This window comes from Cnephaeus nilssonii (assembly GCF_951640355.1).
Source record: "Cnephaeus nilssonii genome assembly, chromosome: 23".
In the NCBI taxonomy this organism is placed as follows: domain Eukaryota; kingdom Metazoa; phylum Chordata; class Mammalia; order Chiroptera; family Vespertilionidae; genus Cnephaeus; species Cnephaeus nilssonii.
Window position 1 is genome coordinate 18206857 of NC_137094.1, and position 26143 is coordinate 18232999.

The 26143-nt window shown below is 46.1% G+C and overlaps 1 protein-coding gene across 1 annotated transcript; it reads right to left on the reverse strand.

Annotated features, from left to right (window-relative positions):
• Window positions 1-311: 311 nt before the first annotated feature.
• ZBTB41 (zinc finger and BTB domain containing 41) lies at window positions 312-25752 on the reverse strand. The gene is made up of 10 exons (XM_079763731.1): window positions 24566-25752; window positions 21914-22121; window positions 20932-21001; window positions 19755-19902; window positions 17173-17302; window positions 16101-16196; window positions 14412-14518; window positions 11904-12009; window positions 9314-9402; window positions 312-8015 (listed from the first exon to the last, which is right to left on the reverse strand). The coding sequence occupies exons 1-10, from the start codon at window positions 25743-25745 to the stop codon at window positions 7360-7362; spliced, it is 2790 nt and encodes a 929-aa protein (XP_079619857.1). The 5' UTR covers window positions 25746-25752; the 3' UTR covers window positions 312-7359.
• Window positions 25753-26143: the final 391 nt, after the last annotated feature.

Genomic DNA, 26143 nt, shown 5'->3' on the forward strand with positions numbered 1-26143 from the left:
AGGGCGGGGGAAGACGGAGGCGGCGGCGGCAGCGTTTCCTCCGGGGAGGTAGAGCCGTCCTTGCGGTTGCCAGGAGCAACCTTAGGCAAAACCGTTAAGGAGGCTAAGAGAGGCTCCAGCCAGCCTCCCGTCCAATGCACCCCCCAAACCCCGACCCCCTCACCCCGCCCAGGATCAGAGTCATCGGCTTTTCTCTCGCCGTTCCCAGGGCCGAATGGGAGAGAATGAAGACAGTGCCGTGCACAGTTTGTGCAAACATGCTTGTTTCACTGAGTGACCACAGCAGGGAGTCAGAGAGTTTACATGCTGGGTATTTATTTATTTATTTATTATCGGATTTATTGGGGTGACACTGATGAATAACATTATACAGGCCTCGGGTGCACAGTTGTACAATATTGCATTGTGTCTTTATATTGCATTGTGTGTTGGCTGGTTCTCAACTAGAGATGCCAGGAGCACAACTAGATGAAACCTGAGATTCTCGGCCATTCAGGACTGATGGTGACGGCAGGCCACCCCTGGACAAAGAACGCCTTGGTTTTTATCTCAGTTGTTGTTGTCTAAGAACATATTCCTAGATGCCCCCGGGTGGTTTTAAGCCTCAACCCTGTTGGATGGGACCCATTAACCTGTATTTTTACAGACGTGCGCTAGGGCCAGGAAGAGACAAAGCCAGGATATGGAACACAGGAGGCCCTAATCTTGCCCTTATGCCTCTAAAGGCAGTAGGAAACTCTATTTTTATGTTTTTATTGATTTCAGAGAGAAAGGGAGGGGGAGGGAGAGAGAAACATCCATGATGAGAGAGAATCATTGCTCAGCTGCCTCCTGCACGCCCCACACTGGGGATGGAGCCCGCAACCCGGGGCATGTGCCCTTGACCGAGAATCGAACTGTGACCTCCTAGTTCATAGGTCGATGCTCAACCACTGAGCCATGCCAGCCGGGCGGAAATTTTAAAAACATGTATGGGTATGGGTACACAATATCAGAAAAACATCCCTGGTTGAAAGGCAATGAGGAAGGTGAGACAGGACATTATATTCACGGATACCAAATGGGGCCTGAAGTGGAACCGTTACCTTAACAATATTTAAACAAAATGGTTACAGCGGTGTTCTGACCCCGTTAAGACTGGTGTACAATGAGAACACGACTACAGAGTTTTTTAAGCAAAAATGTTAGCATGAATGATCATTTCAAAAACACTTAATTTGTATTATTTCATACTGTGACTATCCTTTTTCAGATGAACATTGCAAATACAGGCCTTCTGACAGTCACTGAAAGGTTTGTTTCAGCTCAACAGTGTAGTTCATTTCGTTTACTCGTCATTGTTAATATTTAAGCGCATATTCATTAGCCACTTAAAAACCACTACATCATTCAATACATTTAACATGTAAAATATCTAGCTGGTGAGGAATAAAATGGACGTAGGTGTGCCCCCCGAATGCTCGGTTTTCCATTTGTTCGCGGTCTTGGACTCACCAAGGCGTGCAGAGGACTGCATCCCCAGGCTGAGAAACTGTTCCACACGACCTAGATCCACTTCACGATGACCCAAGAACTTTATTTGAAGTATCAAAGTAACAGAGAACTCGTTCCGCACACAACACACTTCCTAGTGGTCACAGAGGCGGGGCCTTTTCTATAAAGACGTTTGCACTTAGGAAACACGAGACAGCCCAAGTATCCAGAAAACGCGCCCGGTAAAACGTTACACATGATCGACACAATGATGCCTGTTGGTACTTTAGATGTCTCTTGGTAACTGCTCTGAAACGTGTCCTTAATGATTAAAACAAAACTTAGGGTTTGAGACGGAGAACTAAGTTCGAAAGCATTTCACTTGAATGATCATAAAGCCCCTTCATCGTGACATGTACCATACACGTGGAGCAGTTCAGCGCTCAGCTCTGTACTCATTTTTTTGGCAGCCACACCCATCAGCTGTACTCCAGTTTCATCTGTAAGTCAACTCCGACTGTTGGAAGGAATAAAAGTTTTGTAATGACACCGCAGTGTGCTGCCCAACTTGACTGCAAGCAGGAATACCGAGCAAAGAGGAGAAGTAGCCATGAGAAGTGTACATGCTCTTTATTCAAGAAATGTCTTAGCATTTCCAAACGTAATGCAAGCACTGAAAATACTTCTTTACTTAAGAATTTGGAGGGAAAAAACAAAGGAGGTATGTCCATCTCTGTATAACCTCTATTCCATTAATATAATCTTCGTTTCTATTTATATAATGGATACAGAGGCTAAAATTTAGGTTCTTTGGGAATTTTCCAATAGTCATAGACTTAAGATCAATCAATACACAGCAAGTTGATGTATGAAGAGTAAACAAATCATAGGCTTTGTCTCTCCCAAAATCTCGCATCTACCCTACAAGCTAATCCTATTACTTCCGTCTTCTTAAGGCTACTTCCGAAGTGCAGAGAGCATGCTAAAATTCCACCATAAAAGGACCGTTATGTAGAAATAGTTTGGAAGGAAATAAAGAGGCCGATCCCCCTCAAGAAACCGCTGCAGACTTTACCAAGAGACTACGCAAAAGCAATTGAAGGATCTAAGAAAGAACTGTCTAATTTTCTAAACTGGTTAGGAAACTATTCTCACCTGACCCATCATTCGCTCTAACAGCAAGTAACACTTGCCCATTACCCTATTTAAAGTTTTAGAGATGCCACTTGCTTCTTGCACATTCTCACCATGTTCAATTTGGCACTGAATCTTCCAGGAATCCAAACGCGACTCTCAAAGTCCTCACTCTTCCCGAGTGGATACACTCGAGTTGTATGTTGGTTGGGTTGTTCCTGCTCCTAAGGGGAGACTCATCTCAAGCCATCCCCTCTTCCTGTCCAGTTTCAGGCAAACTGAAATCAGAAGCTGTTCAGTATAGAGCTGTGTGGTTATGGTGACTGATTCTTGTTAAAAAACTGGGGGGGGGGGGGGGGGGGGCGCGGAGGAGGAGACAGACAGACAGACACAACTCATTTTATTTTATTTGTTCGATTCCTCTAAGAAGCATATAGAGCCAGGCCTGGGAGTGTCTTTGCAGTGACTATGAAGGCCAAAATAGACATAAAAAAAAAAAAAAATCAAACATTCACACAAGTACGCTAGTGCCTAGTTCCTTACATAAACATAAAGCATCCTAAAAAAAAAAATACCATGAAGTGCTGCCTGACCAGCAGGCCACACAAACGTAAGACCCAGAGCAACAACCAAATGAAAACCCTTCATCGGCGGAAGCAACGCGAAGCAACTACAACGCAGCATTCAATCCAGACCAGACGGTCAAAGAGCTAGTGCCCCGAGTCTGACTTGTCCCCCAGGGCCCGGTCGAATGATCCGGAAGGAGGAAAACGCAAACCTGCCAACATTAGCAGTCTAGCTGTGTCTTGAATCTGTTTGCAACTGTAGAATGACAAGCAATGCGTGATTGTTTTACTAGCCCTTAACTAACCGTTTACAGTTACTCCGCTAGGATGTTGTGACACTTGAAAAAGGTCGACAGAACATTGTTAGTGTACCTAACGTGACTCAAGAGGAAGTTACTCGGTCAAGCACCAGTTTAAACCCTACCTTGGCTACTCCGCCTTCTCCTGGCAATAAATGACTAAATTACTAAAAAGGATGCCAAGATCACTACCTTCGGAGTTGGTTAAATCTTGCTGGATGAAGAACAAACCCTAACCTTAAACGGTATTTTAGACTGCAAAAAAAAATAGGTGGAGTGTTTCATACAAAAATAACTTCAACTTGTCTTAAAAAGAAAAAAATCTAAGGCAAATGATTTCAATAGTGTAGTGTAAAAAATAAGCTTATTGTTATGCATTTAATAGTGATTCACTTAAGATAACATTCTATGAACTAAACCGAGGAAAACAGCGTTCTTACTTGTAATTCATTTGTCAGTCTGAATATTCCCAGAGCACTTTCTTCTGTTCTTATTTTTACACATATAAACACAAACACTTAATCTTAGTATTCAAACTAACCATTTTTTTTTAAATCCATAAGCCTAGGACTTCAACTGTGCTTCTTTGGACAAATATTTATTCGAACAACAAAGAATTTAAATTCTTTTGAACTACTGTAATAGCTACTAAAATCTTTGGTGCATTTAAGTAAAAACCGATCAGGTTAACAAATCTCTACCCTTTAATAAATTATTCCACTTACATATTAAGTGCTAACTGCTATCAGCTAAAACATTAATTTAAAACAATAAATTATGCTCATAAAATAAAAAAAAATTCTGAATGAGGCTAAGCTTAGTTGCAAAATTCAGAATTTAAGTACAGGTACAGAAGTAAGGTATTTTAGAGTTCATGGGGCATTTGTCCCCAAAACTCCCAAATAAGTACAAAAGGTTAAAATGAAAAGAGTGGGCCTCATTTCATATTTCTTGTGCCAACTTTAAGAACTATATACATTCAGTTTGCCCAAATCTATGAGGTTTTCACCAATTGAACGTTGCTGAGACTCTAATCTGGAAATTAGAGGCAGCAGATTGTGATTGATTGCTTGTTCCTCCGCTGAGACGCTCTCTCTCCATCAGAGTCACCCTTCCCCGCCCAGCCTGTTGAAGATGACGCGAGAAGACGCAGTGCCTGGCACCTGGGAGGCACGACGGATGCCATGTGTCCTTCTCTAGAAACCGGTACCTGCCACTCATCAATGATGAGGGCTTAACTGCATCCTCCACCTTGGACTCTCTCTCCCCAAACTGGGAAGACAGCACGTCCAACTCTCCCTCAGAGCTCGCTCTGAAGTTGAGACATGAGATAACTTGCGAAAGCAATTTATAAACCTCTATTCAAGGGTAGTGACCTACGATAACTAAATAGATTTGCATTTCATTTTACAGAAAAGATGCGTTCCAGAAAAGCTGCCTACTGTACACCAATTCCTACCAGCGAAGCATGTATTTAAAAGCATGAGGAGATTATTAAAAGGACCCTAAAGTGAATACCTTCGAAAAACAAAGTATTCTTTTCAATGTGAAAATGCAACACCCTTTTGTCCTGCTACCAAACAGAATACACCGTATACACACACACGTCTAGACCATCTGCCTTTATGCAAGCCCCAAGTCTTCCATGTGGCTATTAGGCGAGGCAGGGTACACTGCTAGGTATGATTTCTTTTCAAAAGAGGAACTTTTTTAGTTCAAAGCCGTGTTGTGCTTTATGTTAAAAACTAGAGGCCCGATGCACGAAGATTCATGCAAGAATGGGCCTTCCTTCCCCTGGCCGCCGGCACCGCCTTCACTCTGGCCCGGAGCCGCCTTTCCACCTTCCCACGCTGCCCAGAGGCCTGGAGCGGCTGGGGCAGCACATGGCGACGACGCAAGCATCCCGCCCCGCCCCCGGCCGCTCGACGCTTGCGTATGCAAATTAGCCCTCCATCTTTGTTGGGTTAATTTGCATACTCACTCCTGATTGGCTGGTGGGCGGCACGAAGGTACGGTCAATTTGCATCTTTCTCTTTTATTAGTGTAGATCATAAGGATACGTATTTCTCAAAGTCGATCTGAAAGACTAACCGACTAACAGTACCTCATCTTGTCAAGTTCAGTCATGTAAGTACCCAGATAGATTATCATTTCCACACAAAAGAATGTGTCGAAAAGGAGAAATAATGCATTAATTATATCTACTGGTCCTAGAATGATTATAACCAAATCTTCACAGCTGAGGCAAAAACTCAGGTTGGTTTTCTTATTTACAAGAGCTACTTGGGTCAAGTGCCTCAATTCTCAACACTTTTTCTCCTATTCCCACGAGTACGACAAACTGTCAAGTACCTTCCTTTCTTAAGTGCTTCAGCAACACATGTCCCCATTAAGTGGCTAAATTTTATTAAAACGTCATTTTATTTGTGATTTTTTTTTTCACAAGGGCTGGGCCAGACATTACAGTTTACATTTAAAAAAAAAAGTGCTTAAAGCAATTAGGGAGTGTAAACGGAACGGAAATAGCAAACGCTTAACATTGCTATTTTCCACTAGTTTACAAAAAATGACAAGCTAAGGAAGATCAACCCTGCCTGTTCTGATCCTCCCAGCAGCTCTACCAGGAAACAGTATCCTAGCTGACGTTTAAATTGACTTGGAGATAGGCAAAGTGCACATCTTTAAAGTATTTCACTGACTTTTTCCTCAATTAATTTTAATCAGTGAGGAGTCCCTGTAACCGCCATTTCCTTTCACCAAGTACTCAACTTGTGTCTCAGACAGCAATAAAAGTCAAGGATAATTAGACTCTAGGCTTCTGTGAAAAGCAGAGGTAAATCTGGACTCCATGTCCATTTGTGTACGCACAGTGGTTCCCTGTGATTAAACAACAGTGAGTTTAGATAGACACACAAGGGTATAATTTGGCACCTTTTCTAACAACTACGTGTGGAATATCTCGGTTCTGTTTCCTAGAGTGTCAGTTAGCCCAGGTCAACGAGACCACAAATCACCTGTTCATTACCTTTCATTAATTAGTGAGATGAAAATATATGCTGTGATACGTTAATGTGAAATAAATGGCAAATACGGAAGGTGAACGTACCTTGAACGATACCATCACGTTTTGCTTTCTACACATTAGCAATTGTGTCATTTAATGCCTAGATCTACATTTGCATTTCTTATTCATATTAACTGAAGCATAGCATAGGCAAAAACCAGTAATTTGGGTAATTATTTCCATTCTGCATTTCACTGAACACGCTCCTCTGACACCAGTTAGCTTTCTGGCTTGGAGTTTGTCAAAAGACCGAAGGATAATGACAACCTAAAATGACCAGATAACCAGATTAAGAAGCAACACAGAAATACCCAAGACTTCCTTATAAATTCAAATTCCTGATGCCCACTTGCAGAAACCTGGAGGAAATAATAACGAATCTTAGTTCGGATAAGGAAGGGCTGCGATTATCGGTAAACTCTCATAAATTCTTTCTTCAAGCCTACGTGGTCCTTAAACTCGTTTGGAAGATGGGGAAGGGAGACAAGAGGAATGAGACTAGAGAAGAATAAAATTTCCACTGATGATTCAAAAAAACAAAACAGCATCATGTCAACAGCTAATCGTTTTGAAAAGTTTGAGATTCCGTTAAAATTAGCGCTAAATAATCTTTTAAAAATCACAAAAATGTTCACTTCAAATACCTCGAAATGTGTCCAAATAGTCACATGTTCAGTAAACAGAGATACCTATTTTTTCTTGATTTGCGACGGCTCTGAGTACTTGAAAAGGAAGGAAACAGCAGCCTACTCAGTGAAAAGCCATCCTCGCCCGGCAGCCAGCTCGTGAGCATCCAACCAGCCTGCGGAACGTCTGGCCTTCCTCACGAGTGATGCTCAGCATCCGAGATGCCCTGCACGGCCGCGGCGCCGTCGAGGCCCAGCAGCGTCCCGAGGTAAGACTGTTCCCGGGGGTCCAGCATCTGCTCAGCGCGGACGGGGTGAACGATATTTGCAGGCTGAGGAGTCAGAGTGTATTTCTCCAGAAAAGCTAAGTCAGCTGCCCGGGGGTAGTCGGCGGGCGGCGGCTGTGGCGACAGGATGTCGTGCGAGGGCGGTGGGAGGGGGGCGCTGTGCCGCCCCAGATCGCTCGGGGCGTCGGGCATCTGCACGGGAACCAGCGTGACGGGCACACACACCTCGGCGGACACATCCTGCAACATCGTCTTGTCTTCCGTCGGATAGGCTTTGGCCTGGTCCATGTACTGCTTCGTGTCTGCCTGAAAGATCTTGTCGTCGGACGCGTACTGCACGGGCAAGGCCACGAGCTTTTCCTCGGAAGCGCTCGGGGGGTCGTCGGGGGACTTGATGCCATGCACGTGGTCGGTGTGGTACTTCAGCTTGTCTTTCCGCTTGAACGTCGCGTTACAGTACTGACAGTAGAAAGGCCGGGCGTCGGAATGAATGACCAGGTGCTTGGTCAAGGTTTTCTTAATTCTGAAAGATTGATTGCAGATCTGGCACTTGTATGGCTTTTCACCTGCAGGAACAAAAATGAAGTGACGTGTCAAAAGGCACTGGCTTGGGAAGACAATGGTTTTAAGTAGCCAATTTCCCATGCGGATTCTTACAAGAACTTGATCAAAGCAGTAATGTTACGTGCTATCACAAAACAGTGAGCTGGTCAAGAGAAGGGGCTCAAACGTTGAAAGATGTGGGTTTGAATTCTGGCTGTGCCACTTACTGGACAAACCTTAAGCAAGCTTCCCAATTATGAGCAGTTAGCCTCGGCCGTCATCATCATAGCTTGCTTTCACTCTCCTTTATTCTCACAGTGGCCTCTGTGTACCCCCAGATTAGGGCTTCTTCATTTGGAGGGAGGTGTGATTTTGCTTTTCATAAATTCTTTCCTGTAATTCTTGGCTGTTGGAATTACCCAAATCCCGTTATTTCCCCCATTCTGGTATTTATGAGCGCAATTATTTTTCTTTTCCGGAACAGCCGCCGGACAACACTCAGACTAAATATAAAACAAAGCAGCTGAAAACACATAAATGAGCCTCTTTCTCAAAAAGAAAGAGGAAGAGCACGAAAAACTCTTAATTTACATGAGACGTCAAACAAGGGCACACAGGGAAGATTCCACCATGCGAGTCTGTATTGCACAGTAGGGCGGCAGCGGAAGCAAGCCATTCTCCTCGGCCGGCCCGCGAGTGACAGCTGACCGGGCAGAGGAGAAGGACACGCGGGCACTGGTAGGCGAGGCAATGAGGCCATATTGGAATTACTTTTTTCAAAGGCAAGAAAATAAATGTCTTTAGAGAGTTCACAGATACAGAGGAACAAAAAACAAGCAGAAAAGAGGGGAAGGAGAGCCAAGCGTTGAGTAAATTCCCGATGAGGAAAGTTTTCCCCTAATTGTACAGAATGATATTCACAGCATTAACGCTTATCTATGATAATAAAAGTGTAGTATGCTAATTATACCGGACATCCTTCCAGACAACCTTCCGGACGAAGCCGGGGCTGCGAGGGAAGCCCGGGTCCCGGGTGCCAGAGGGAAGCCGGTGCCGGCAGCTGGGGGAAGGAAGGCCTACTCTTGCACGAATTTCGTGCATCGGGCCTCTAGTATCATAGAGAATGGAAGACCAGAATATTGCTCATTGATAACATCAAACTTTATATAAGGAGTAAAAATCTTAATGGGGGAAAAAACAAAACAACTTAACTGAGAACAACAAAGTTTAAATGCCTCTATTTTACTCCTGAATAATACACAAACATATATATATATGTATACATATACATTATATATATAAATTACCCATTAAGTTTTACCTGAATGCGTCCGAAAATGCATTTCGAGACTTGATTTGCCTTTAAAAAATTTCTTACAGACATCACACTGATGAAAGGTGGCTTTATATCTAAGAAAATAAAAAGGGTTGAGTTTTCTCAGCGTCATTTCAATAAACAATACACCACAAATCGAGGTACAATGGGGTCAGACAAGCACCTGTGAGACCGAGCTGGGCGCTGACGTGGCCACTGTCTTCGTGGAATAAAGACCACGTGACTCGAAAGAACGAAAGACAACCTGCAGTTACAGACGTGAGTGTGTTGGCAGGTACTTTCTCAACAGTTACATGAGGTGAGCCTGTCCCTTCCAGGGGAAGACACTGACAATACTTGTTGCTGATAAAATTGGAGCGTTCGAGCTAACGTAAGACTTCGGGGAAATCTGCATTTGCCCTTGATCTTGGCAGGGTCCTTGCACTCTGGAACGCTGGAGGAAGTATTAGCAAACGTGACTTGTTGACCCCGTCCTGTGAAATGTACTCACACTGGAAAGCCTGTAGCTCAGGGAGCCCCTATTTTCCGAACAACGAATGCGGGGTACGACAGTATCGTGTAGGTAACACACCCATTCAAAGTGCCAGACCGACCAAGAGGTGACAGGCATACGGGGATAGAACTTCATGCATCTTGTTCAGGTCCCAGCTTGCTCCTGCCCTTACGAAGCTACCACTTGCTGAGTTTTAGTGTGGCTGTCACGAATAACATCCACAATTATCTAAGAAAAGGGCTATGATAAGACCCCTCCTTTTACCAGCTGTGTATCTGAGGGAGGCTAGATTTCCTTCATTTCCTTCAACCAAAATAACACACGTGTCAGCAGATAGGACAATCCAGCTCTTAGCCCGTGGAAGAGATTTACAAGAATGTAAAACAATACCACTCTTTTGATAGTTTTGTTTTGTGAAGGACTTATTTTTCACATAATTGCTATTTGCGTGAGCATGTGATGGCCATATCATTACTAAATAAATTAATCAATAAGAACTTACATTTTTCTCATTCTAATTTCTAAGGATTCATATAATTTATCTAAACTATATATAATAGAGCATCTATGTTCTAAGTACATAAACTAAAGCTCCCGAGGTCCTGAACCATCTTTAAGGGCATAAGGGGTTGTGACTCTGGAGCAGTGGGCGTGCGGGCCCATCTTCCGCCCACTCGCACAGGATGCTGAGGCTCTTACTTCCTTCTCTGCGTGGCATCGTGGGTATTTTCACGGCCCAGCCCTTCAGAGCCTGCTGGCATCTTGGGAGCCCAGAGTACAATGACCCCTCTGAACACACTGATTCAATGAGTGGATCCCTGAACAAGGTCAGCGAAGGGAGCACCACACCAATGCATGAAAATGAGCAAAGGGCCCTAACCGGTTTGGCTCAGTGGATAGAGCGTTGACCTGCGGACTGAAGGGTCCCAGGTTCGATTTCGGTCAAGGGCATGTACCTTGGTTGAGGGCACATCCCCAGTAGGGGGTATGCAGGAGGCAGCTGATCAATGGTTCTCTCTCGCTGATGTTTCTAACTCTCTATCCCTCTCCCTTCCTCTCTGTAAAAAAATCAATAAAAAATATATATAAAAAAAAAAAAAAGAAAGAAAAGAAAATGAGCCAAGGATGCAAGCCGCCTGCCTCGTGGTCCTCCGGCCAGTCTGCAGCTTCTGCCTCTACAGATGCTGTGGAGCACGCTCAGTCTAGCAACTGAGTGTCCTGGCACCTCAGACCACGTCTACTACTCAGCACTTGCTCCTAATACCTCATCAAAGAGCATAAAAGTGTTCAACATGTTACACTCGACAACTCAGTTAAGCTTGGATCTCTAAATCGTATTAAAAAGTGGATCATCAGGACCATGCATGCCTCCTTCAAATAAAATGCCATGTTAAGTGCTTCGTGTGGTTAAAACGATTTAAGTTCTGACTACAAACATTCCCAGTAACTGCTGTCTCATCCTATATAATAAAAGGGTAATATGCAAATTGACCCTAATGGCGGAACAACTAGGAACAACCGGTCGCTATGACACGCACTGACCACCTGGGGGCAGACGCTCAACACAGGAGCTGCCTCCTGGCGGTCAGTGCGCTACCACAGGGGCATTACCACTCAGCCAGAAGCCGGGCTCACGCTGGCGAGCGCAGCAGTGGTGGCGGCAGCTGGACATCCCCCGAGGGCTCCTTGAATGCAAGAGGGCGCAGGCCGGGCTGAGGGACGCCCCCGCTGGAGGGCATGAATTTCATGCACTGGGCCTCTAGTTAAGTATAATACACAGGCAGTGTTATACACGCCAAGAGCCATGGCAGCCAAACACACGAATCCCCAAAGAGTGCCGAGCGTTTACATTCGTCATTAAGTTCAATGTCCCCCACCTCCTAGCTTCTGAACAACCGAGAACCAGTACCAAGGTATGCCTTGCTCAATTCCCATAGGTCTGCAGAGAAGCTACGGCAGTAAGAGAGAGCTGGTTAGCCCACCTGTCCCCAATGAAACAGCATAAACGGAGACGCCTCGTAACGCTCCTCCACCCCAGGCTGATCCGATGCGGCCCTGATGAGAAGCTGCCTTTTCACTTACTTCTGCCACACTTTCTCTCCCAGGTGCACGCTCTTGTAATGGACAGTGAGGTGGTCCCGGCGGCCAAAACATTTCCCGCATTCCTCACACTGATGAGCCTTTTCACCTTAAAGACCCAAGTACTTGATTATAATACGCACTTCAGTTTCTCCCCCCCAGAAATAAATTACCAAACAGGAAAATGACATGGGGAAAGTAAAGGCACCCTTAATTCTGGGCAATATATTTGCTTCACATTCCTTCCTCAAATACCTTTTGTCAATGAATCTACGCTTATTTTCATGGACGTGAACTCTATCCCCTATGTCAGCAGCCTTTTGCTGCAGACTCCAAATCTCACCTTTCGATGTAACAGAGCAAGATGAATGAAATTACTTCAAAACCCAGGGGTGCAGGGGAGGGGACATCTTAAGTGAACATACATTGAATCAAGACAAGGCTGTCTTACTATCTGAGAAAGGACCTGAACATTTTCAGATCTTTGTACTCTACTTTAAAAAGACTGACCTCTGTGGGGTTTTCTCACATTTACAAAAGGGCCAAAGTCTATATATAAAAGGCTAATATGCAAAGTGTCCCCTTGGGAGTCCAACCGGGAGACTGGGAGTTCGACCAGGAGACCAGGAACTTGATTGCTCGCTATGATGAGCGCGCTGACCACCAGGGGTGGCATGGAACCAAGGAAGGCCCCGGCCAGCAGCCCGCAGGCCCCGATCGGCCCTGATCACCGGCCAGGCCTAGGGACCCTACCAGTGCACAAATTTCGTGCACCGGGCCTCTAGGACAACTATAAAGGGAAATTCTAGATGAGTTCGATTTCTCATCTCTATTCTTATGTTCAGTTACAAAGGCTTGACCATTAAAAATCACTTTCTCAATACCAGTGTACAGTTAAACTACATGACCCCAGGATTATGAATTTAGAATTCTCCGCCTAAAAATGAAAATGTACAATTCCAGTGGGAACTTCGTAAGACTTTAACACGCTTTTGAAATGGTAACGGCTACTCAACCGCCCGCACTGGGATCACCTCAGCACATGATGGCCCACCGGCTGTATTCCTGATACTTAGCCGAGTGTACAGCGACGATAATAATAGCCACCTGCCCGCCCTGGCTGGTTTGGCTCAGTGGATAGAGCATTGGCCCGCAGACTGAAGGGTCCCAGGTTCGATTCCGGCCAAGGGCACATGCCCGGGTTGCAAGCTTGATCCCCAGTGGGGGGCGTGTAGGAGGCAGCTGATCAATGATTCTCTCTCATCATTGATGTTTTTCCCTCTCTCTCTCTCCCTCTCCCTTCCTCTCTGAAATCAATAAAGAAATAAATGTTTAAAAATGTGTTCACAAATAACAGTCACCTGCCCTACTGAGCACACAGATGTGGCCCTTTCCCACACTGTGCTCAGAGGGGGCTCCTGGAACACTTCCTGAACATCAATCTGAGAGGAAAATACAGAAGAAATCCCCAGAATATAAAAAATTACAGACACGGTATAAAGATCTGAAATCAATCAGCATGATTAAGGTACTCTTTTTTTTTTAAAAAAAAAAAGGGGTTTCAAAAATTCACTGCGACACGCAGCTACAATCATGTCTCTTCAAGCGTCCATGTTCCGCTAACTTCCGTCAACTCCAATCAAAATGCTAACTATTATCTTGGTGTCTCCCTTTAGGGAGCCAATGGCAGCAACGGCTGCATGTATCCACATAACGTGCACGATGCAAATGTTGAGCATTTGATTAAAACGATTTTAAAATATAGTTTGTAGTCATTAAAGACAACCACGTGATTAAAATGACAGTGAAAAAAAAAATAGGTCATAAAAGTATGTCCCTTTCAAATGCTTTTTAACCTTTTGCACTCGGATGGCGAGTGTGACTCGACACTGTTAGCATTAGAATAAAGGAATCAAGAAAAAAGCAAGCAAGTGCAAAGGGTTAAAAAAGGTAGTTAGAACCAGCGTTCAAAGGAGTGGCCTACATATACCCAATTATTAGACTAACTAGAGGCCCAGTGCATGAAATTCGTGCATGGGGGAGGGGAGGTCCCTCAGCCCAGCCTGCACCCTCTCCAATCTGGGACCCCTCGGGGGATGTCCGACTGCCCGTTTAGGCCCGATCCCACTGGGCAGTCGGACATCCCTCTCACAATCCAGGACTGTTGGCTCCCAAATGCTCGCCTGCCTGCATTCCTGATTGCCCCTAACCACTTCTGCCTGCCAGCCTGATCACCCCCTAACCACTCCCCTGCCAGCCTGATTGATGCCTAACTGCTCCCCTGCCAGCCTGTTTGCCCCTAACTGTCCTCCCCTGCAGGCCTGGTCATCCCTAACTGCCCTCCCCTGCAGGCCAGGTTAAAAAAAGGTAGTTAGAACCAGCGTTCAAAGGAGTGGCCTACATATACCCAATTACTAGACGAACAGTGAGCATTAATTAGCATTAGATAGCATGGACTGTTCAGGTGCTTACTACAAAGGCCTGGGGACAGCCTTCCCGAGCACCCCTCACCTGAATGGATCTTCTTGTGCTTGGTCAGGTGGTCGTGGCGAATGAAGGTTTTCCCACACTCGTCGCACTCGTACCTCTTATCGTCGTGATGCACTCGTAAGTGAAGTCTACGGGGAAGAGGAGTTGAAGAGCACTGGAGACGGGGACTCGGGAGGAACCACGGGCTCACTCCCCGCGGGGAGGGCGGGCGGTCTGCTCCCAGCTCATCCCTTTCCGGCCCCCTTTCCAGGACCCTGAGCCCTTCCTGCTCGGACCACCTGACGCCGGGCTCCCTGCTCTCCTCACCTCTTCGAACAAGCACTCAGCTCTGCCCAGGCTCGCACCACTTCCGGACGACACTGCTTCCTGGCCTTTCAGATCCTCCGTCTACTTCACTAAACCTAGCAAACGGCTAGGCTCGTATCTCAGAGCAGCCGAAGTGGGAGAGAACCCAGAAGGACTGGACGCAGACAAACGGGTGGGTGCCCGAGGGACACACACGGCTGGGGGCAAGTGACAGCCGGTAATTAGAGGAACCCTTTCGGAGAACTGGCAGCGCGGATAAAGCGACAGTCGAGGACTGAGTGAATGTACAAGTAATCAACTGTCTGACGATTACATCTTACTACTGTTCTTCACATTTAACCAAACAAAATATGGCTCATTTCGTAGTGACCCAAGGACAGATTATAAAAGGTTTACATTCTTAAAACTGACTTAACTGGAATTATTTTTATCCTGACCGTCCTCCAACCATGTATGTCCCAGAGAAGTGAATCGCTTGCTCATTGAAGTTGCCCACACATGCTGATTCCACTGTCACTAAGACTGTAAACGGACTGAATTACATGGAAAGGGAAGCATTCTGCTTAAACTTAGAGAGGTAAATAGCAAAGCCTTAAGGTTAACCTTCTTCAGAGCATTAATTAAAAGTAAAATTGTACACGTATCTCCCAGGACACAGTCACCTATTCATTCAGGGGGAAAAAAGCAACTTTTCAGAAACTGCAACTGTGGTCAAGGGTTCAGTTGCAGAAATAATTACATGAATTTCAAATAAGGAAGACTTTCAAAAACTGAGAATTCCGGAGTTTTCCATTTTGCCATATTTTCATACCAAACGATTCTTCGACAATCGAGAGTGAAGAAATACACTAAGTTTACAACAGCAGAGTTATACTAAATTGTGATTCAAAGAAAAGTAATGAAATAAATCTTTAAATGATGACAATTCAGACAGGAAAGCATCCAGCAGACTTGGTGATGAGGAAATGTTTAAAAATATTTTATAGCACAGAATGAAGACGATATTCAACGTTGTAGGGGGGAGTCTACAAGTGCTTTTGCACAACTTTGCTTGTTACAAGTGCTAAGGAATGTTTTAATTCAACACACAACTAAGCCACTGGTAAGAAAATAGAACTAAAATGAAGACGTAGCCCTAATCAGTTTGGCTGTGGATAGAGTGTCGGCCTGCGGACTGAAGGGTCCCGGGTTCGATTCCGGTCAAGGGCATGTACCTTGGTTGTGGGCACATCCCCAGCAGGGGGTGTGCAGGAGGCAGCTGATGGATGTTTCTCTCTCACCGATGTTTCTAACTCTCTATCCCTCTCCCTTCCTCTCTGTAAAAAAATCAATAAAATATATTTTAAAAAATAAATAAAGTCGTCATTTTCGCTTCCGTCCTAGGAAGAAAAAGGGCTGACGCACCTGTAGGAGCTACCGTGGCGGAAACGCTGCCCACAGATGCTGCAAAGATGGGGCTTTTCTCCACTGTGGATCCTCATGTGTTCCTTCAGCGTGGTTCTACGTTAAAAAATACACATTGAAACAAAAGATTTACTTAATGCCAGTGTGTACACGAAACAGAGCCCAGCAGGCTCACTAGAAACGTGTTCAAGCGAATGCTCTTCTTCTAGGATCAGTCTCACCGGCACACACACACACACACACACACACACACACACACACGCTTGTTGTTCTCTCTCCTCTTAAGAAACCAAAAAGTACAAAAACTGAACTTTGGCCTCCTTTGCCCATGATTTAACTATCTATCTTACACAAAACTTGGAGCAGAATAAAGAGGAGATACGTAATGGATACTGCTGAATTAGGGAGCTGTTTTCTCATCTGCCTGGAAGACCGAATCTGTAAGCCAGGGTGTTGGCCAGGATCAGGCCCGGGGCTCGCTGCCTGCAGGAGTCAGAACGCTGGGGGAGGGCAGGTGCCCAGCAGCCCTGGCCTGAGTGGGGGGTGGAAGAATCCAATGACCTCACTTCTCAAGCACCTTTACTCCAGGGGGACCCCAGGCTGCTGGTCCTTGTCCTTCTGTGGGTTCTGTGACGTCAACTAGGCTCTCCGTCCCTCCACTGCCTCCCTCATTCGGAGACCCAAGTCAGGTCCCCCTGACCCCCTGGCTTTCTAGCTATAAGCCTGCGTTGTTCTCGTTACCTTTCTCCTCGGTCTCTGTAGCTTACTGTCTTTAAGATAAATAAGTAAGTGAATCAACTTCAATGTATTTCTACGGGGGGGGGGGGGGGGGGGTGTTCCAGAAAAAGACAAAACGACACCTACATCACATTCACCATCTAAACTCACCCATCCTGACTTTATATCGTCGTCTACAGCATTTTACTTAAGTTATGCTCTTTTCCCCTTTATGCCTGAAATTAAAGCACGGCTCAAGCACGCCGTGTCTTGCGTCACTCTGATCCTCACCCGCGACACTTCTCATTTCTACGCGCCAGCCCCTGGATCTCCTGCGTGCGTGGGGACGCCTCACCTCTCCCGCACGGACTTCCCGCAGATGAAGCACGTCCACTTCCTCTTCCCGCCGTGCGTGCACTCTATGTGGCGCTTCAAGTTCCCCGTGTCGTTGAACTGGCGGCCGCAGATGTCACAGGGGAAAGGGCCTGGAAGGGCAGAACAGTGCAAGCCAAGCGTAAGGAGGAGATGCCACGGTCGACTTCCCCGGTGTGTGTGCGGCGAGAGGCTGTGGGCAACCTGGGAACCCACCGCTTGTGACTGGCATCTGCGGGGGGCGGGGCAGTGCTGAGGGGCTGAGCCCTTCCCCTGCGGGATCTGATCGGACCCTGTCTCCAGCCAGAGGGTCAGAACCGAGTGAACCTGCGGGACGGCCAGCCAGTGTCGGAGACCTGCCTGTCGCCGTGGGGAGAACCCACACGCGTTGGTGACCAGACGTTTCCGAAAGGAAGCGTTCTGTGTGAACAGCGAAGGAGACTCGCGGGGAAGGAGGGAGACGTGGGTGGTACGAACTGGGTTTCTCCCTCCTCAGGGGACTGACCGGGTTTTCTCCTTTACAGTATGTAGTAAGTGGATGCCCACAATGTCATGACACCATGAAATCACTTATTTACAAGTTATCTCCTCTTCCTAGAAAGGCAGATTTATAATCATGTCTGTATTTCTGGAATTGAAGACCCATCAATTCCCAACGGAAGTGATTTTCCTGGAACTCATGTCTAAAGAAATTTCTCGCATGCAACATGCAGTCATGAATGTTCCTTCAACCACGGTTCTTGCATTACACATATCACAATAGTATGTAACCCGGGCCACAGTCACTACAAAACCTGTTTCCATACGACGGCTTCTTAGACATGCTGAGATGAAACACTGTGCTAGAACAACTTACTAAACGCAGAGAGGTCTAAGCAAAAATAAATAAATAAGCCTCCAGCGGACGCTAGTGCTATATACTAGAACGGCAAAGCTGAAGTATTCCTCACCACACAATGGAGGCTTCAAAGTATTTGGAGAAAGATGGTCAATCTCTCTTCCCAGACAAAACCTCTCCCTATTTCCCAGACAAAGCGTTTTAAGTCCTTCAAACGTTTTATTCCGTGACATAACTGTACGGCCCTCGGTCACCAGAGTCGCCCACCTCTAGAATATATATTTGTCAATTTCCACCTTGAATGTGGTATCTAGAAATGCCATGCTCCAGATGAAGTTAAAATCGGTGCAACGACTACCTCCTAATTTTGAACAATATATTGTTATTAATATAGTTCAAAGCTACACTGGTGTCTGTCACGTCATGTGACACGGGTTCCGATTGTGCCTTGAAAGTCTCTGCTATAAATCCCATCTATAACACAGAGTTTGGATTCTGGAGGATTATTCCAGTGTCCCCCATGACCAAAAGTCAGATCGTCCCCATGCCGACGACTCCGCATTTATTCTTAAATAAATTTAACTTACTTTGTTTTAACCTTTTGTCCAGTTTTCTTTTTACATTTTTATCTTCTGCTGTATTTATCACCCCTACCAGCTTAACATTAGCTACAGATTTTATAAGCGCGAGGCACGTGGCTGTATCCGAGTTGTCAATGGGAAGGCTGGACAGGGCGGGAAAAGACCTCCACCTGGCATGACGATAACTCATCGCTGGGATTAACTACGGTGATTGCACCTCACCCACGACCTGCAGGACCACAAGTCTCCACTGTGCCCACAAGCACGGGGAGAGAATTCATCCAATACTGCCGGGGTTCTTGTGTCCCGGCCTTACAAAGGGTTCAGCATTCTGGAGAAAGGGGCTGATGCGTAGATGATTAAAGAGTCCGGAGACGAAAGATAATTTTGAAATGCATTGGGGGTCAGAGGAGCTTCAGCTAAAGGAACTGAAGACTCCCCTCCTTGACTCAGGACCCTGCTTTTATTAACACAATGTATCCTAAGGCAAGGTGGAGATAATACACTTCAAAGGGTAAGGTTTCAAAGGGTAGAATACAGAAGCGTTGTCAGTTTGGGGAATAGCCTACAGCTGTTCAGGTAGGCATTTGGCCAACAGGAGGCAATAAAATGCCCTGAGCTGTCTGGCAGCTAACAATCCTATTCAGGTTTGGGGGAAGTGCCGTTTTGCCATTCCAACAGGTAAACTACATATGTGGCTCACCCTTGTTGGGCCCACTAAGTCCCATCTACCTTTTGACGGAACTCTTGTAATTATTACATTCTGGAATTGGTTCCCGGCACAATGCGATCCTGAGTTCCAAACAGACAAAGTCTATTGCACTCCCTGAAAAAATTTTCCAACACAAAGAAGCCATATCCCAACCACTCCCAAAACTATCCGACTACTGGTATCAACGGTGAGTCAATGCAGTTCAGAACCACGGACACATCTGCCACCGAAACAATAAACAAACAGACGTATGTCCTCGTCTCCAGGAACTGCAGGACATGCCGTACCCCTCCCGATTGTCCGCCTCGTCTTCCTCCTCCTCCTCCTCGTCCTCCTCCTCCTCCTCCTCCTCGGTGGTGTGACAGCAGCAGGCTCCCCAGCACCCTGTGACCCCCACCTGCTGCCCCTGCTTCTGGAAAAAGGAATCTGCTTACCCAGATGGAACTTTTCTTGATGCTTTAACCGGGCAAACCGTGACTTGAAATGCTCTTCGCAGTAGGTGCACTTGAAAGGCTTGTCTTGAGAGTGCAGAATCATGTGTTCCTCCAGGTGAGGTTTCCGCGTAAAATATTTCTTGCAAATCTAAAAGAAACACGCACACGAAATGTAAGGGAACCCGAATTAAAAATTAAAATACAAACCTCGTGATGAGGAATAAACCCATAAATTCAAGTAGATTAAAAAAAAAAAAAGTGCCCTGGCCTGTTTGGCTCAGTGGATAGAGCGTCGGCCTGCAAACTGAAGGGTCCTGAGTTCGATTCTGGTCAAGGGTACATGCCTGGGTTGCAGGCTTGATCCCCAGTAGGGGGCGTGCAAGAGGCAGCCGATCAATGATTCTCTCTCATCATTGATGTTTCTCTCTCTCCCTCCCTCTCCCTTCCTCTCTGAAATCAATAAAAAAATAAATTTAAAAAAGTGCTGAAAGGGCTGCTCTGGGGCCTAAAAAGCCCTCTAGTTCTGGCTGAGGCTTCTTGGATCCCAGCCGCCATGCCAGAAGGAAGCTCAAGTAGCCCCACCAAGAGACCAAAGCAGAGAAGACGCAAGGGCTCCAACCAGCTGTCCTGACCCAACTCCCAGCTGTCGGCCAACACCAGGTGGCAGCGCTGAGTGAGCCACTCTGGAAGTGCCCCAGACCAGACCAGATCAGACCACCCGCTGGCTGCAAAGGACTGAGTGACGTCAGCTAAAACCACGTGGGACAGAAGAATCACCTTGCAAAGTCCTGCCCCAAATTCAGACGAATGACCAAGGAAATGGTGAGCGACAATAAAATGACTGTTGAAGGCCACGAGGTCGTGAGGTGGCTTGTTATGTAGCAACAGATGATCAGGAACGGAGGGGAAGTTCTAACGTTTGATACTCAAGGGCCATAGGGGTGTCACAGTTAACATACGCAAGCTCAAGTTCAAGGCATGATGATCACATCAAAATAAAGCCAAGACTATATTTGTCGGGTTCATCACCAGCCTTAATTTACCCAGCGTAGGATGTCATTGCATGAAAGGCAGATCTAAAAGGCAGCTGCGCTACATTTGTGTTGCGTGCAAGTCCAATTACTTTCCCAAAAGGCGCCATTACATTTAGTTTCTAATACAAATTAAAAGCTATTACCTCACATTTCCAACTTTCACTCTTAGTCTTCTTAATGGAAATAAATTCTTGTGCATTTTCAGGATGAAATCTGGAAGAGAAAGAGAAAAAGATGATCAAGAAAAGATTATATTAGTTAAATCAACATTCCATAGAATCTGTGGACAGTGATTACAAGAATCCCACAGAATTCCTTCCTTACCCAGACAGACACACATGAGTATGTTAAGAAGTGAATGCATATGCCTAAATTTATGCAGAAATCGTCAAAATGTCTAGACAGACTTTAAATACATTCAGGGAACTAGCTACTCAGAGATAATATTCAAGGTGATTCACTTAATTTTTGGGTTTGTTTTTTTTTTTTTGGCCAGATTTCAGTAAATTTAATGTCTTAGAGTTAAACAGTGTCTCTCACAAATTTTTATTTTATCAACTAAAGACACAGTTGAGCATGAGGAATAAGCTTCCTAGACTTCTAAAACTATATTATTTTGAAAACAAACTTGCCAAAACCCAAGACAGAAAACAAGATAACTAAACTGCTGTATCTGAAATTTCTACAGTCTAGACTAAGGAGCGCATTTCAACTTCAAAAGCCTTCGTCTCAACAGCATGAATAAAAAATGTCAACAAACTAACATTTGCCGCTCTTAATAAATTTATATTGATTTTTTTTTTAACAGAGAGGAAGGGAGAGGGGTAGAGAGCTAGAAACATCGATGAGAGAGAAACATCAATCAGCTGCCTCCTGCACACCCCCTACTGGGGATGTGCCCGCAACCAAGGTACATGCCCTTGACCGGAATCGAACCTGGGACCCTTCGGTCCGCAGGCCGACGCTCTATCCACTGAGCCACACCGGCCGGGGCTTCATAAATGTATAGTCTGCAAAACGTTAAGCAGCGACAGCACTGGAGACAAGTCCTCCACCGCGCGGTGTCCTGTGTATTTAAATCGGAAGGCAGGACACAGCGTGTGACGGGAGCGAGGTGGTACTCGCCTCTTCACGTGCTTGGCCAGCGTCTTCTTGCTGGCGTGCAGTTTGTTACAATAAGGGCACTTGTGCTCCTTCGGATGGAAGTCCGTCCCACTGCTGTGCTTCCGTCGGTGGACGGTCAGGTTAGACTTGGTCGAATAGCGCTGGTGACAGATGTCACACTCAAAGGGCTTCTCACCCGTGTGAACACGTGTGTGGCTCTCATATTTCCCTGGGAAGAGAGAGAGAGCCAAATTAAATTCGGTACCTTCGCCACAGTGACTGAAATTTGACAGTGCGGGGGGGGGGGGGGGGGAAGACCTCATGATTATTAGCCTAGTTAATACACAGACCCACACCCACACCTAAAGGAAGTTTACCTAAACTTGTAACTCTGATAAACCTCAATGACTTATTGTTTTGAGCTGACTGCTCAAAAGACACGTTCCCCCGAAAACCTGGGTCACCACTTGCCCTGTGTTCAAGGGATGAGAATGAACGCAGGCCTTGATCGGGAGACAGCTGTGCTTGGGTGTCCCACGGTAAAACGCGGAATGACTTTTCTCCGACATCACAAATAACGAGTAGGCTTTATAAATTAAAGAATGAAGCTACATTGCGCTTCAGATCAGTGTCCCACAATTCCTCGGGTTGTGAGCAGCGCTGGGGGCGGAGGGGAGGGACAGAATACAGTACAAAACATCAAAGTGCACTCACACCAGTTGGCACGTCAGAGACACGCAACCACACTAGATTCATGAATAACAAGAGCAGCCAGCATTCCTCAAACACCTTCTACGTTTCATTCGTTGTAAGCAATTCGATCCTCACAATAACCCCAGGAGAAGGTGCCGTTAGCATCTACCCCACTCTACTGACAAAGGACAGAAGGTTAAAGAACCTGCCCAAGATCTGGACTCAAAAATGCAGGCAGTGGGACATCCCCACAGCCCATGCTTTTTTAACCCGTATGTTCTAATACCAATTGCAATCTCTAAGTACTGGGGGGAAGAACACAGCCCCAATGAGGCTAAAGGGGGTAAGGGGTGGAATAAAAGGGAGGGGTAATGTAAAATACACTCAGAAAGGTAGGCTGGAAATAAGCCTGCAAGGTGACCAAGTTATTCCCACAATTACCTGCACTGCCCTTGGTTTAAAAAAGCTGCAAAAAGCTAAAATATCAGGACCTTCATCTTCAACAGTATTTTCCCAAATTATGCGCAAAGAACTTTCATTTCTTGGAGCCGTAAAAGAAGTATCCCAAAAGTGTCTGGTGATGGAATTATTTCAGGAAATGCCAGGTTATATAAAATGAACAGGTTTCTTCACCCAGACTTTGACAGCTAACACAGATGTTAGCACTGCTGTGCCATCAGTATGCTGTCGCATATTTTGAGAGGAAATGATTACCAATCCTATATAATAAAAGGCTAATATGCCAATCAACAGAATAACAGAACGACCAGTCGCTATGATGCTGATGCGCACTGGCCACCAGGGAGCAGACGCTCAATGCAGGAGCTGCCCCCTGGTGGTCAGTGTGCTCCCACAGGGGTAGCACCGCTCAGCCAGAAGCCGGCTCATGGCTAGGGAGCCCAGTGGCAACACTAAGCCATCAGTTGGACATCCCCTGAGGGCTCCCAGACTCCGAGAGGGCTCAGGCCGGGCTGAGGGACCCCACCCCCACCCCCCAGTGCATGAATTTCGTGCACCGGGCCCCTAGTACCTTATAAAACCAACTTCCACCTATACCAGTTACATGAGGAAGTCAACCCTGCCAGACACACGGGGATGGATTAAACTGAGTAATTTTACAAAGTCAGGTTGCACTCACACGTTCCTTTTATCATTTTATGTGGTAGAATACATCTCACAATTTCATCATAACTTTGATTTATATGGAAACTATAAATGGTTGCAATTTAGAAGTTCACATTAGAAAAGTTCATAAAATGAGACCTTCAAATATTATTTTACTAGCAAATATTAGATATCTTAAATATTCACTGACATATTTTTAACTTAAGCTGTTAGACATTTCCTACATATACTTTTCTAATAAGGGAAAAGTTGATTTACTCATTATTACAACCACCAAAGAATCTACTAATGAGGACACTTCTTAAAGACTCTTCCTACAAATCACAATCAGTACAGTTTTATTCTCAACTATAGAAGAGTCTAATCTGAAACCTCCCAGTTCTAAACAATGCCAGACACTGGAAAACTGACTGTATTTCTAACTAACATATTACCAAGTTCACGAGGAAATGGCATACACATGACGAAATTAAATCTAATATAACGTAATTCAATTTTCTATAATGACTCAAAAATAGCACTTATCTATGAAATTAAATTAGCATATAAATCAAATCTCTACATTCATAACTGATGCTCTGGAGTTTCTCAAACCAAACACACGAACCAATCACCTGTCACCTACTGCCAGGGCACGAGGAAGAGAAAATAAAGCCTTGTAAATACTTAAATTATTTCCTGAATCACAGCAAATTTAAACTAACAGGATGAAATCTGAGCTGAAAATCAAACACCCACGCTGGTGAAGTCTTCTTTTTAAAACTGACTTTCCAAGTTTCGTTTTCAATCATGGCCTCCAAAACACCCCTGCAAACTTAAGTTGTTAGAGACGGAAGGCACGCTCTCTTTCCTTACCTATCCGGTCAAAGGTTTTATCACATATAGGACACTGCAGGATTTTTTTGTTATTTATTTGAATGATCACGGGAGACAACCCCACGTGAATACTTCCTACAGAATCGCCCGTCTCAGGCTCCTCCTCCTCCTCCTCCTCCTCCTCCTCCTCCTCGGCATCACTCTGCTCCTTGTCACTCTGCTCTTCAAGGTCAAAGAACTCATTGGACATCTCCTCCTCTAGCACATTTTCTTCGGCGTTGCATTCGCTTCCCGGGTCCTCGGAATCATTTCTATCGGACTTCTCCTTATCCAAACGGTCCTGCATCAAATGGTCCGACCCATCGCCACTCTCCTGCTCGTCATCGCTGGTGTCGTCCAACTTCACAGGGAACTTGTGGTTCCTCTTGGACCTCCTCCTGGCGGAAAACCCTCTCTCCAGCATTTTTAACCCATGTTTCTTCCCCAGGAAAGGGGACCTGTGCGTCTTGGCCAGGTGCTTCTCCAGGGACTTCTTGTAGCAAAAATGCCGACTGCAGAATTTGCACTGATGGTTATCGGAGAGCCTTCCAGTTAACTCGCTGAGCGTCTCCTCCGGGGAGGACTCCTCCAGGAGCTGGGACGGGAACGGGGCGCCGCTCTCATCGTTGAGCAACTTGACCGCGTCGATGATGTCCAGGAACTTGGCGGCCTCCAGCACGAGGGGGATCTCGTACTTGGACACGAAGAACTCGGACGTGTAGAGGAACTCGAGCAGGTGCCGGAAGACGGAGTGCGTGACGTGGTCCAGCGTGACCACATCCGTGCCGGGGTTCTTGCTCAGGCACGCGTGGAAGTAGCTGCTGCCCACGGCCACGACCACCTTGTGGGCGCTGAACTCCTTCCCTTCCACCACGATGAGCAGGTCGCAGAAGGACGGCTGCTTCTGCCGGTCGGCATTGAGGTACCTGAGCAAATTCCTGTGGTACTGCCAGGAGCTCAGGAGCTTCCTGGGCTCGGGGGGAGCCGGGGGCAGGTCCTGGCAGCGGCGGAGGGCCTCCGGGGCCGGTCTCGGGGTGCAGGGAGCGTAGGTCAGCGGGTCACACGCCCCGGAGGAGGCGGCGGCGGCGGCGACATGTCCGTGTCCGTCGGGGGAATCGTGCCGGTGGCCCAGGTGGATTTTCTCGTCAAGACTGAAAGTCACCTTTCTCCTCTTCTTCATTGCAGGGCGACAGTTCCGGAACAAGAAACTTCATAAGCGTCGGAAGGGATGTCTCAAGGAAAAAAATAAAATAAAAATACAAATAGATTGTCTTGCCCTGGCCGGTTTGGCTCAGTGGATAGAGCGTCGGCCTGCGGACCGAAGGATCCCGGGTTCGATTCCGGTCAAGGGCATGTACCTTGGTTGTGGGCACATCCCCAGTGGGGGGGGTGTGCAGGAGGCAGCAGATCGATGTTCCTAGCTCTCTATCCCTCTCCCTTCCTCTCTGTAAAAAATCAATAAAATATATATATTTAAAAAAAATAGATTGTCTTGGAGATAGGCTGCTGGAGGGGCGTGCCCGAGGTTTCGTGAGCTGCAAAACAGTAAGAAGAACGGCGGCGTCAGATAGCTCCATG

Bases quoted from the DNA above. Each gene is read 5' to 3' on its own strand.
- ZBTB41 (XM_079763731.1), bottom strand. From the start codon at position 25,745: ATGAAGAAGAGGAGAAAGGTGACTTTCAGTCTTGACGAGAAAATCCAC. The intron at 22,122-24,565 runs GTAAGGAAAGAG...CTCTCTTCCCAG, and splicing joins TAAAACCTTTGACCGGATAG to GGAAATATGAGAGCCACACA. The intron at 17,303-19,754 runs GTAAGCAGATTC...CTGCCCTTCCAG, and splicing joins TCAAGAAAAGTTCCATCTGG to GCCCTTTCCCCTGTGACATC.